Source organism: Oreochromis aureus, linkage group 19 (assembly GCF_013358895.1).
Source record: "Oreochromis aureus strain Israel breed Guangdong linkage group 19, ZZ_aureus, whole genome shotgun sequence".
NCBI lineage: Eukaryota > Metazoa > Chordata > Actinopteri > Cichliformes > Cichlidae > Oreochromis > Oreochromis aureus.
The window spans coordinates 13002521-13016129 of record NC_052960.1 but is presented as its reverse complement, the minus strand read 5'-3'; the positions used below and the strand labels follow the sequence as shown (position 1 = coordinate 13016129).

At 41.0% G+C, this 13609-nt stretch overlaps 1 protein-coding gene across 1 annotated transcript; it reads left to right on the top strand.

Moving 5' to 3' along the window:
• Positions 1 to 337: 337 nt before the first annotated feature.
• Positions 338 to 11693, top strand: LOC116318002 (microtubule-associated protein 1S-like). Its single transcript, XM_031736902.2, has 10 exons — positions 338 to 506; positions 1781 to 1876; positions 3171 to 3253; positions 5024 to 5161; positions 5713 to 6223; positions 6327 to 6413; positions 6686 to 9174; positions 9742 to 9883; positions 10010 to 10227; positions 10419 to 11693. The coding sequence occupies exons 1-10, from the start codon at positions 344 to 346 to the stop codon at positions 10572 to 10574; spliced, it is 4083 nt and encodes a 1360-aa protein (XP_031592762.1). The 5' UTR covers positions 338 to 343; the 3' UTR covers positions 10575 to 11693.
• The last annotated feature ends 1916 nt before the right edge of the window (positions 11694 to 13609 follow it).

The following is a 13609-nucleotide window of genomic DNA, read 5'->3' as shown; positions in this document are numbered from 1 at the left end:
TTGTTGGAAATACCGCACAGTTAGTTTATAAATAGATTTGTAAGATGAAAATACCAATAAATGAACTTGAATTCAAGGGTCTGTAGAGCGTTACTGCTGCACCTTTGCGGTATAATAATATTGCATGGGATATTATAAAATATACATGGAGGTAATTTGCAATGGGATCCGCAATTAATAAAAATATTTATTGATCCATTTGCCACGTGTGATCAATAATTCAGCCTCTTCCTGCCCATTCACTGATGCGCGGCTGAATTCCAGCACAGCAGCTGTCATCCCTGTAATAAAAGGCGCTGTCAGGCTTTTTCAATGACATCACATAGAAGCGCAATTTTCCAACATGGCGTCCAGCCGGGTGCTGGAGAGGGAGGTCCAGGAGGAGCCGAAGCGCGCTGCTACCGCAAACCTCGACTTCTGCCTCCACAAATACTCCCTGCTCATCATAATCGGACGGACCGCTCGCCTCAGGCAGACGGAACACATCAGCAGGGAGATAGAGCGAGGTAGGTTTATTTGAGCCTGCGTCCCATAGCTGCTGTGTGCCATTTTGCTTTTTGCTATACAATTGTATTACAAACCCCCTCCCAAAAAACAGCTTCCTGCAAGTTCTTCTTGCCTAAATCATCACTGGGGGTGATATACTGAGCACACTGCAGTTTTTTTATGCAATTTTTCCCCACCGTACTGACCGAGGATGCGTCATCTGGCGACACTCCACCATCAGCATCACCCCCTCATCCCTCCGGACACATTATAATTAAAAGCTGTCTGGAGTGGGTGCTTTGCCTTTCGCCTCAGCTTTAGTTTTTAGTTATGTAAGGACAAGCTTTGAGGGAAATGTTGCGCCGGGGATTTTCAGTCAACACACAGCCACTTGTAAGCGATGTCCCATTAACCTTTGTGCATTTATGCACAGCTGTAATTGTGGATACTGCAGACCAGATAGTGCATACTCATAACGATCCATTACAGTCTATGTTTTATTGCTTTGCTGTTTTGCAGCTGTAGATATTTTATGGAAGCCAGCATGTGTAGCAGACAGTTAATGTAAAACAGGATAGATAGGGAAATTAAAGAAGAACCACGAGGACAGACACAGATAGAAAAACAGACTGACTCATATTCCTGCACTGTAGCTAACTGGCCCAATGAACATTTCATTACAGTCTGGTGAAAGCTATGTACTTCAAAAATGTCATCAACTTTTCATGAACTGAACAAACAGCCCAGTTTTTTGAATGTACATCTGCAGCTAAAGATTATGTCTTCATCAGTTAATCATAAAAAAATAGTAATTTAACAACTGTTTGTCCTACAGATTGGGAAAATCGTCTGCTATAGTGTCCTCCAGTTTTTCAGTTTTCATCATGTGTCTTTAGCAGTCTAAAAGCCAACCACATTCAGCTTACTGTCACGTGTTTCAAAGAAAAACCTCAAATTCTCCTCACTTGTCAGCTAAAAACAGCAAATACATTTAAATGTACAATATAAGATGGTACATTGTGTTTTTAATGAGCATAATTAGCTGAAAGGAAATGCTACAGACTCTTTATCGTGTTTATATGACAGATTTCCAATGATACAATGATACTCGTTGTACTATGTTAAAAAGAGAGAGCAGATTTGGTTGAATGCATTAAATATTGAAATAAAATATACTATGGGATAGCTACAATTATAACAGCCAGTTTTAATATTTTGTGAATCCCTGGACATGTATTGGCTTTTATCACATTGCACCGTGTGACAGTATAGCCTCTAACTTTCTTGCTGTCAGGTATTCGGTCATGGGATGTGGACTTAAAATCCTGTAACCTGAACCTCTTCCTCCAAGAATTCCTCTCCCATCACACGGCGTCTTTCAAGGGTGCAGGTAAGATTTAAGTCATCTTTCTTGCCAAACTCTTTGGCCCTACTAGGGAAACTCCCATTGCCATGGCAATATTTCAGCTCAGCCAATCTGGGGTCACTAAGGAAGGAAGGAAGGAAAGTGGACAAGCAGTCAGGCAGGGCGATTGTTGAGCATGGGTGGGCCCTCGATACAGAAAACAATAGAAACCTGCAGCCAAGCTGTGCCACCTCTCGTTCTCTCTGTATGGATGGCAATTAAGGACAGCTGAGCACAGGAACAAAGACAGACAAATAGAATTAAACAGTTGTGTCACAGCTGATCTGTGTGAGGTGAAGTGATAAAAATGGTCAAGAGCAGACATTTGTCTATCCAGAGAGGTTGCCTGCACTGTAGTACAGCTTCCATAATAAGATGTACTACAGAAATGAATAGTGTGAGGCATGCATTTATTTAATTTCTTGTCCAAAAGTTAGACAACAATCAATAACACTCACTCGCATTTAGTGTCAAAACTATGTATCTTGCTTTAATACTAATAATACTAACAATCCTGCCTCCTGAGCCCTCACATTTACCAGAGTGGTGAATCAGCATGTTGAGGTTTTACATGAACCACCAGTGGAGACTCCAGGAAGTCACTGCTCCCAGCCTTCACATGCTATGGCACATATGTGATGCTATTTTCTAATTTTTACATGTGTTACAGAAATATTAGTCATTTTCCCATTTCCAGTCTTTATGCTAAGCTAAGTTAGCCAGATGGTGTTTGTAGTTTCATTTTTTAGTGTATAGAAACAGAGATATATGTCTAATTATTGTCAAGGAAAGGAAAAGACATATTCTCCCAGAATTTAAAAGGTTTGGTTGAATTATGCAAAATGTCATGTAGTGAAATAGCCAGCGAGGAACCCTTTCTGTTTCCCTTTGTGTAAAAAGACTGAGAAACATTTGTTCATATTTGGGTCATGAAATTCCAGTCGGCTGAGTACGCCTCTGTATTCTTAGCTGTTCACCCAGTCCAGCCTCTCAGACTGAATGTCCTTCTCAGATTGAGGAAACTTGGCATCTCTTCCTCAGACAAACCTTCTGACTCAGCTGTTCCACTTTTCTTACTTCCTCTTTTCACCCAGTGAGTCAATCACCCGTCCGATTAGCCCAGTTCACTTTCTCCTCTTTGAGCTCTTCTCCTATTTGCTTCCAGTCTGTCACTCAATGCTCGGATCTGTCGGCTTATCTCCCTCTTGTTTGCATCCCTGTGGCTGTCTGTTTGTCCTTCTCTTTATATCTCTTCTTATTTTTCTCTCTGCCTCTTCAGGGCATAAGTGTCTACGTCACTGTACCAGAGTGTTGGACACTCAGGTGGTGATCAGTCCATCTCAGGAACAGGTTCATGCAGAGGTGAGGGGATAAATCCTCGGGTGGCAGCTGACAAAATGATGCTGTGTTAAAATGATTCAGTTATTCAGAAATAAGTTGAATATAATAATTTCCCAAATGTATGAATTGTTGTTTTATTGCCATCACTATGTTAAAGCAGGTGCAACATTTATACATGTACATTATTTTCATTAGGCTGCAGATGCCTTGAATAAATATGCAAAATTACAACATTATTGTCTCAAATACTTCCACACTATAACTGGGCTATTTTATTTAGTATAATATGTATAATATGCAACATCTCAAAGCAAGGTGCAATATACCAAAACACACACCCTCTTCCCCCCAAGCTATAAACACTATTCCACTGTCTTCACACGGGATCCAGATTTGTTGAGCTTTCTGTGAAAAACTCTACCCTCGTATGTCACCTCGTGTTCATATCAAAAGCACCGGCATGCTCTAAAACACACTTAACTCAAATCATCACTGCCAGAACCCAATTAGCACACAATTTGTCATGTGGAAGCACAGACAGTCCAACACATTCGCACACCAGTCAGATGGATAAAAGGGCCATGTGGCAGTTCACTGGTTTCGGAACATTTCCCTGGCTGTCTGGCCGTGGCTGTTATTGACTATTTCTGGCCTAACACAGACCAGAGAGGGGATGTTGGGGCTCAATCAATTACATTTTCTTCCATGCGCAAAAGTTTGCCTCTCCATCATATTGGGAATTATGATAATATCCTGCATTTTTGAAAATCTGTTGAATATTTTTTGCAGTGCATTTACTTTTTCCTCTAAATTTCAAACTGACCAAAGTCATGACTGCACACTGATGAAGACCCCCCCCCCCTACAGCCTAACCTAACATAACAGCTCTGTCGTATCAGGGCACAAACATGTTACCTTTATTATGTTTTGCATGATTGTGACCTAAACGCAAGACTCCAAAAATAAAAATAACCATGTAGTAGATTGTGCACAAAGTTAAGAAAGTATAAAGAATTCACTGTGGCAACAAATTCAAATCCAAGATTTCAATTCACAACATTGCGTTGCAATTAGATGATCGGTGATAAACACGATCAGCGTTTTAAATGTGGTGGCTGATTGGTCTATAAGCAATATGCACATTTTTTTTGCATGGTAAAAATGAGGCCTGTAGCTGCTCATTTACTTTATTATGGAGTAATCCTGAAATGTAATCACAAAACAGCTAAACAAGGGTGTGACATCTGTGACATCTGGGACATTTGATGTACAGGGCTGTGCAAATGTCTTGAGAGACCCTTCGTTTCTTTATAATTTGCTTCCAAGGAACCAAACTGTCTTATAGTTTAAAAAAAGTGGTCTTGAGCAATAGTTCTCCAGGATTTCTGAAGCTCTTATAAAGTTTGTCTTTTTGACATTGACAATGCCGTTTCACTCATTTTCGGTCCAGTCCTTGTACCTGAGCATTTTACAAGATCTTTTTAAGCTATTCAATGCTGATTTATGAATCATTCAAGCATAAAACAACACCTAATTCAAGACATGAACCAGTTTGGTGTCGATACTGTTTTTTTTTGCACCAACCAGGTGATTTGAATTTCTTTAAAGATGCTTGGAGAACATTTCATAAAGAAATTACAAGAAAACCTGCCTAAGAGTATTTCACATGTTTTCACAGTACTGTTTGCTATTCTTTGATTTTTCTCCATCTATATTTTTACATTTATCTTCACTGCTTTTCTATTGACTTTCGATTAGGCCTGATTTTTTCCATCTCTGTTCCCTGGTCAGGTGTTTGCGTTCCTGTCCAGAGAATCGGCTCATAAGCTGTTGATCTTGGCTGGCCTGAGTGAGGAGGAAAGCGGAGACGTGGTTTTTAACAGAGGACTGTTTTCACCATACCAACTGAAACAAATCTTAACAGAACAGGTACACACTTAGCCACAAAATTGCAATTATAATTCTGAACGCACAAACTTGCCACACCTTGAACCCCAAATGACCTGAACACTGCATATAGACGATATTAAAATATGTTGAGGGTACACGCTTATAGAACAAACATCATGTTTTCAAGCACACTCTTTGAAATTACAACAGAGGTTTTAAAATTATACATGTAACAATAGTACAGTTTTAAAGTAAACCTTTATTACCACCTACAAATCCAGGCTTAATTCAGAGCAGTGACTAATGATTATTTTCTCATATTACTGATCATTCTTTCAGTTTCAGGGTCAGAAAATTGTTAAAAATTCCTGGACTGTGGTCTTAAAAATGATCTTTTAATAAACAGTGCAAAACTATTAAAGTTTGCAGTGAAGGGTAAACATCAAGTTCTCCCAACAGTTTGCCTGTTTAATAAATGTGGTCATATCCACTGACATGACTAAGATATAGCTTTGAGTGACTTTACTGTAAATTGTGAAGTATAACATTAAAAATTGTATATATAATGCTGGAAACTTGTCTCTCTTCAGTTTTTTGACCAGGAGAGCTCTGCCTCCTCACTTCCACCCAGCAGGATCCATCTGACCCTCAGCTGTCCCAACATTGGCCAGTGGAGAAAGACTCTCGTGGAAAACCAGCCCCTGCAAGGTCCTTTCACTCTCTGCATCAATCCCCCAGAGGTGCTGCCTGCGATGGAGGCTCTGGGGGAATTCACGTCACTCATCTCTGGCACCATTTGTCCTTCTTCCCCCTTTGACCTGCTGCCGCCTCCTACCACTGTGGGTTTCCTCAAGCTGTCCCGCCCCTGCTGTTACGTATTCCCTGCTGGCCGTGGTGATTGTGCCTTCTTTGCCGTTAACGGGTTTACAGTGCTGGTGGACGGAGGCTCGGACTCTCAGGCCTGCTTCTGGAAGCTGGTCCGCCACCTCGACAGAGTTGATGCTGTGTTGTTGACGCATGTTGGGACAGAGAACCTCCCTGGTGTCGTCTCCTTCCTGGAGAGGAAGGTGGCTGAGCAGGAGCTGAGAACAGACGTCATAGGTAGCATAACAGTGGATAATGAGGAAATTATGCTCTCTTTATTTGTTTCATTTTCTGAAATAACACATTGTGGCTCTCTTTCTTTCTTTATACTGCTCCACAGAGGACTCATGTAAGAGGCTCATCTCTCCAGAGCTTGGGGTTGTGTTCTTTAATGCTCCCAGCAGGTTGCAGGTGGAACAACAGCCCTGTGAGTGTTGCAATAAAACAACAATAGAGTAAAAAGTGAAAAAATAACCAAACTCTTAATATGAGCTCTCATTCATTTTGCTGATAAATGCATTTATATTAATATCATTTGTTCATTTATTTACTTTTTGTTTTGTTTTGCACTAAGCAATCAGTGTAATGTTCAAGCACCAAAAACATCTACTTGTGCATGTTATCTCATGACAATTTTTAACTGCTAAAAACAATTATATGACTGATTGGTTATATAAGTTATCATTATTCTCCTGTCAGGTGTGGACAATGTACTGAAGAGCACCCAGCAGGCTGCTCTAACCCTACAGCTGTTAAAGAAGTTAGACATCAGACCGCAACCAATGTTTCGACCGCAAGGAGTCCCCTTTGAGCCCTTAACCCTTTTCCAAAAGATGGGAGTGGGACAGCTGGATTTATACATCCTAAACCCAGGCAAAAACAACCAGGAATACCAGACATTCATGCAAAATTGGCCCGATGGAGTATCATCAGCATCTAAATCCCAAACTCTCCCTCTCACCGCCCTCACCTCTGTGTGTGCTCTGCTTGTGTGGCATCCAGCGTGTCCTCAAGAGAAGGTGGTCAGGGTGCTTTTCTCTGGCATTACCCCACAGGCAAAGCTGCTGCAGGGGCTGGAAAAGCTAAAGGGGCTGGCCTTTCTCCAGAAACCCACAGTAACAACGGGAGACTTAGAGAAACTAGGAGAGGAGAAAAAGACCAAGAGGACAGAGAGCCAGGACAGTGTCAAGTCACAAGGAAAGGAGGGAACACACAAACAAAGGAAAGAGCGAGGCGATGGTAAGGATGTGTCTTTAAAGGAAAAAGGAAAAGCATTAAATGGAACTGGCATGATGGATACTGATAAAACCAAAATAAAAGAGACAGGCATAAAGGATAAAGCAGCAGAGAAGAATACTTCAAAAAAAGGAGGAAAGGATGGGAAAAAAGAGGAGAAGACTGACAACAAAGAGGGGAGCATAGCTAGAAAGAACAGTCAGAGCAAGAAGGATGGCGTCCCCTCCAAATTAAAGAACGAAAATAAAATGAAGCTCAAAAAAGAAGCAAAGAATGACTCTAAAATAGGAGAGAAGAAAGCAAAAAAGCCATCAGGAAAGGAAGCAAATGATGGCAAGAAGCTGCATGTCAACAGTGCGCTGCCAAATAATGACTCAGCCAAATCTGACACTCGAGCTGTGCCAGAAATGCTTGATCCAGAGTGCACTGTTACTGAGCAGGAAAATAAAAAAATGGACCCCGAGGAAAATCCCTGTGGCTCCAAAATGTCTACCCCTGAAGATATGACAGCTGATTTTCTTAAGCTGAGGGAGGAAATCGAACGAGAAGAGGCACAGGTGGAAACGGTAGATAAGCAGAAAAGCAGTGATCCAGGAAATGAAAAGAGCCTAGGAGGCCTGAGCCAAGAAGACACTTGTAATGAAACAGCTGACAGATCAGTAGAAGAAGCAGCAGGTAGTGGAGGGAGTGGTGATAATGGAGTGCAACATATGCCTGGAACTGGTGAGAGAGCTGATACAGACTTGCAGAAAAGCCTTGTAGACCAGCCTGGAAATGCTACAAAACCTGCAAAGGTTGTAGGATTTCCATCTCCTTTGAACAAGGCACCAAAGAATGAGCGTACAGTCCAGTTAGACTTAACCCCAACTGAGTACACGCTTCTTGATGGGGCTTTGAAATATAGTCCACCCTCGCGATCCTCTCCAGAGAACCAGGCTCCTGTCAGCCCCGATGAGGAGACCGTAGAACCAGCCTCCCCCGACTCACGGCCCAACAGCGCAGGCCACACTCCTTACTGTTTGTCCCCAGATGATGTTTGGTGCAACAGGTCCGCTCTTAGCCGGCTACAAGCCCAGAGTAGCCTAGATTCTGCTGATGTTAACCAGCCAAATGGGTCATCCAGGCAAAGTGAGGGGCAGCTATCCCAGCCTAAAAGCACTCCAGAGAACCCCACACATCCCAGAGAGAAGCATTTAAGTTTTCTTCCTTTGGGGGCACTTAAGGAAGTTTCTTCAGACCCGTCTCCCTCTGTTGCCACCACCACTACACACTCCATGCCAGCAGAGGTGAGCTCACCTCAGTCCACAGAGGTAGATGAATCATTGTCCATGTCCTTTGAGCAGGGACCAACCACTGGGAGCCAGAGAGAGGGCGATGACAGCGTTTATCACTCTCACTCCAATGGCAGCCACTTTGTAGGAATGTCTTTACAAATGAAGAAGCCTCTCAAATCTTTAGGTCAGGGTTCAGAGGCAGCACGACCTTTGGCTCCCAGCACACTTCATTTCGAGGCTTCAGGTCATGATGTAGACCTGTGTTTGGTTTCTCCCTGTGAGTTTAAACATTTTAAACAGCCCGACTCCGGCTCAGGCACCAGCGAGGCCTCCAGAGGAGCCTTTACTCCGCATCATCACGGCAACAACAATAACAACACCAAGGACACGTCACCCAGTGACTCAAATGCCCCTGTCTGCACTGAGGACTGCCCGTCCACCACTGCTGATGGAGCTCTGGACTCGGATGAGGATGAGTCATGTAGCGAGCCTTCTAATTCTCCACAAAACATCCTAACCCATCAGGCTCTGCCGCAGGACCCTCTTCCAGCACCTCTCAGGGACAGTCCACCTCTGCCTCCACATCCTGACGCCTCCATGCCAGTTCCCCAGTTTGACTCAGATGTTCATGGCAAGAGAGCAAAAGCCACGGGCATGCGAGGAAAAAAAATTGCAGGGGTGAGTTTGTCTCGTGAGCAGAAACACATGCCTGTGTTAAGACCATGTATGAGTTTTATTGTGGCTTCAGGTGGATTGGTTGTATTTCTAAGCTGAAGACAGGTTGAATTTTTTTGTTGTGCTGTCACACACTTAATGAAAGAGGTCCGAGCAATTACTGAATTTGTCTCGTCTGCTAGATTGAAGGCAAAATATGTGATTTATGGAAATATATGAAAGATTAATTATACTTAAGACATACTTGGTCTGAAGTGTAACTGATTAGTTTTGGCCACAGGTGAAAGCATGTGTCTTTATTTTAGAAGAGTAAAAATGATCATTATGTGAATGGCTGCTTCAACATATCTGACATTTTGAACACAAGGAGTGTTTTCTGTTACTTCATAAAAGCCATCAAAATACTCAAAGTGGACCTTTTGACTCATGTTATTTTTATTTGTAAAGTGTAACCTAAATAACCTCATTATTATTTTAAAGTTTTGGGCCATAAAATCATCTGAATTGTAATCTATTTAAACAAAATCTACCACTGAACTTTGTATTACATTTGATATTTTTTGTGATCAGGTCATTGAGGCCTCCCAAAAATCAGGCTCAGGGAAAAGCAGGACAGGGAGCCAAAGTGGAGTCACAAAAGGAAGCGTCTCTTTAACTCGTACACCCTCCACCAGCACTCGATCAGCACCAGCAAAATCCTCATCCAGTCCAGGTATGAGCTGTGAAGTGGGATTTTTTCTCTTACCCTGAGTAATTTAAGGGCAACTTCAACATTTAAGTGTTGTGTCTCGGTATGAGCACTATTAGGCTGTAATTTCTCCTCTTCTTTCGGCCACAGGCCCTAAGGCTACCTCTGCTGGGGAAGTCAGTGTGTATGTGGACCTGGCTTATACCCCCTCTGGAGCCTCCTCTCCCACAGTGAGTGTGGACTTCTTCAAGTGTGTTCGCTCTTCTTGCTACATCATCAGCGGTGACAGCCCAGAGCGGGAGGAACTAATGAGGCAAACCCTGGATGCTCTGGTGGATGGAAAGACATCATGGCCAGACTCTATGCAGGTAGAAACAATATACAGTAGATTATTATGTAAGTGTTTTTTTCCCCCAAAATGAGAAAATGTAAAATGCAATCACATAGATCATTTCCATGAAAATTACTGAATCCCAGACTACAATCTGTACATCCCTCCAAATGCTGAAATCATCAGCTGTTACTGAATGGCTAAAAGCGGCCCTTTTTATTTCTCCAGGTAACAGTGATCCCTACCTTCGAATCAGTGTCGATGCAGGAGTGGTACCAGCAGACCTTGGACAAACAGCGTGAACTAGGAATCACCGTCCTGGGATCTAACAGCACCGTTGCCATGCAGGATGAAACTTTCCCTGCCTGCAAAATAGAGTTCTGAGACAAAATAGGATCTGCAGCCTGGAGGATGGAAGGTGGATCTGGGCTAAATTAAACTGTGACATTAAGGTAGAGAGCTTGAGGACTGATGGAGTGACAGAATAGGAAGTTAGAAACAAATAAAGTGCAACTCTTTCTGCACGTTCACGACTGAGTAGATAACGATATGAGGCTTTTGCCTCACTCCTCCTGGTATAACACTTCCTTTAGGGTGTTGTTGCACCGAGAGGCCCTTAGATCTCTTCCCTCTGGGGGGTAATGCATGACTTCACTGACCCATGACCCTGTGCAAAACAGGAGAGGAGGTCATACTGGCTGCAAGAGAAGCATGTCAGCCTGCATAAATGTAGATGTACATGAAAGCTGATGCTATAGATTACTGAAAATAATGTACACGGGGTTAATGGCACTTTGTGTAGGCTTGCACTGAAACGTGATCGTAGTTTGTGCTGTGTACCTGGGCCCGTTTTGCTGCTTTTAACATTAACAGCTTTCTAACAACATTTATCCATATTACATGCAACTGGTGAAAGTGTGCAAACTATTAATTATGAAAGCCGTGCTTTTGTTTATTTTTCTTTTAATTAGACTCATTTGATCATTTATTTCTTAATGAGAGTCCAACAACAAGTAATTATATTGAGTGGTAAAGCATTTTGTTCTGAGCACTGTAAGTACATGTGATGTTTGCTGCGCTTGTGTTTTAACTGCTTTACGCCAAAGTGGCTGCAGTGTCAACTATGCTGAGCAAACAGACTCTCAGAAATACTGAAAATGACAATTACTGACTCTGAGATTACTGAAAATGAGTGTGCAAATCTGCCAGAAGGGATTAGAGTACCAGATTAAATTTAACAGCATTACAGCAATCGTGATATTAATATTAGTCCTGCAATTGTAATCAGTTAAAAATGCTTATGATCATAAGCGTGTGAGGCTCAACCTGTTAATGATATGTATTTGGATTGTGGATATAATCACACGGTCTGTTGTAGAGTCTTGCCAAAGTGTAAATAAGAATAACTTAACAATCAGATTGTATTTAAACAGTGAAGACATCCCAAAGGTGGAAAGCACCCACCCCTCCACCCCACCCTAATACTTAACAGTTTTAATAAAATAGACTACAGTACACAGGGCACTTTGTTTAATATAGTGACATCATTTTTTTCATTTAAAATTTTTATTTCTTGTTCATGTTGAAAATAGTTTAAAAAAAGCCAAAACAAAACAAAGGGAAAATAAAGAACATATTCAATGCATATCCAGATTTTAATTATTATAACTGAGACATTAAATCCAATCTGGCTATACATAAATGCACAATTTATCACTTTTGAACGTAAATATTTAAATGTAGCTCTGCCCTCAAGGAAATTGTTCTTGAAAAAAAAAAAGATTACAAACGAATTAAATCAATTGCACAGACGTTACAAAAGGCCAAAGAAATTGCAAGGGAAGTGCAAAGTACAAGGAAATGTGTCCAAAGTACTGTAAATGCAGTCTCTCAATAGTAAGTGTTGATTTTTTATTGCGTTTGCACATCAGAAAAACTGGTGTAGTCACAGTGACAGGCCCTTCTTTTACTTGAGCCCAGACTAGATATCCACGAATCAATGGAGGGATGTGTAAGAAATCATCAGCGCTCTCTGTTCCTGTCACATGAATGTGCATGTGGAATGCAGAGTTTGATTAATACCAAAGCAAATGATCACAAAGACACAACGACCCATTTTGCTTTTTAAATCCAAGTTCTGTTTTTCCAATTGTTTAAAGATGCTATGAAAACTAGTCATAAGTTCTTATTATACTTGAGAAAAAAATGATTTATTTCTCATCACTCATCCCAATAATGTTACAATGATGTCCAATGCTAATTTGTAACAACTCACGACTGCCTTTTTTCTGCAAAATGGCGCCAGTTTGAGGTTTTAAACGATTGACTACTTGAACCCCACAGTATCCAAGTGAATTGTAACTATGTGTATGTGTCCTGCATGTATAAAATATGTACTGTATGTTGTTGTTCATTCATGATATTCATGAAGAAAGAGAGCAAAGCACTGTGGGAGACTGGGCAGAGCAAGGTGTTGTGGGCAACAGGAAAGTGTCACTTTGTAATTGTCTGTAAGAACATACAATAACAATGTCAAAATGTGTGGGTTGTAGGGCAGTGAGCAATGTATGAATAAAGAATGTGCATCACCATTCAAAGGTCTGCTGAGAGTTGCCCTGTGGATGTTGAATCAAATTATCATAATCTTACAACACAATAGAACAAATTACCCACTTTTACTTATTGTAGCTACATTTTAATTAATTTTATATTTCTGGAAGTGCTTTGGATGGTGTTACATACTTAGGATTAGGATTATAAAATTTTGATTAAAAGAGACAAAGAACTGTAATTTAGGATACTACATAACACAAGATTAACCAAAGCATCTTATTACATAGTAACAACCCCTGAATAAGTCAGTAAAATGTACGGTGTGGTCACTTTTCGTTTCGGCAGTCTGTTTCTTATTTCTGCTGATTTTGCTATATGTTACCATAAAAGTCAGTGAGTTTAAAAATGAATTTGGTTTATACTGACTTGTCTTTCAGGAACAAAACAGGTCAGGGAATCATGACTGAGGTTGTTATTGGGGAAGGGGTAAACCTACAAGGTTGTTTTTTAGAGGAAAAGCAGCCAACGTCCAAAGGAAAAAGTTTAAAAGTCTTTTGGAAAGCCTGGAAAACTTTTGCTTAAGACCGGTTTAAAAAATTAACAAGGTGTGGTTCCTTGAAGACAAAGTTTAAAGAGGAGTAACTCAAGACTTTTGCACAATACTGTGTGTATGTGTATGCATCTGAATGTGATTATACTTAAAAACAAACTCTGAAAATGACTAAAATACACATGAATAAAGGAACAAATACATACTAATTGAATAATTTATTCATAAGGCTTATTATACTGTATATTACTCATAACTATATTTCTTTCGGGGTATCATCAAAGACGCTTTTATAGCTTTTTCACTGAACTGCAAA

Bases quoted from the DNA above. Each gene is read 5' to 3' on its own strand.
- LOC116318002 (XM_031736902.2), top strand. From the start codon at position 344: ATGGCGTCCAGCCGGGTGCTGGAGAGGGAGGTCCAGGAGGAGCCGAAG. The intron at 5,162-5,712 runs GTACACACTTAG...GTCTCTCTTCAG, and splicing joins AACAAATCTTAACAGAACAG to TTTTTTGACCAGGAGAGCTC. The intron at 6,224-6,326 runs GTAGCATAACAG...ACTGCTCCACAG, and splicing joins GCTGAGAACAGACGTCATAG to AGGACTCATGTAAGAGGCTC.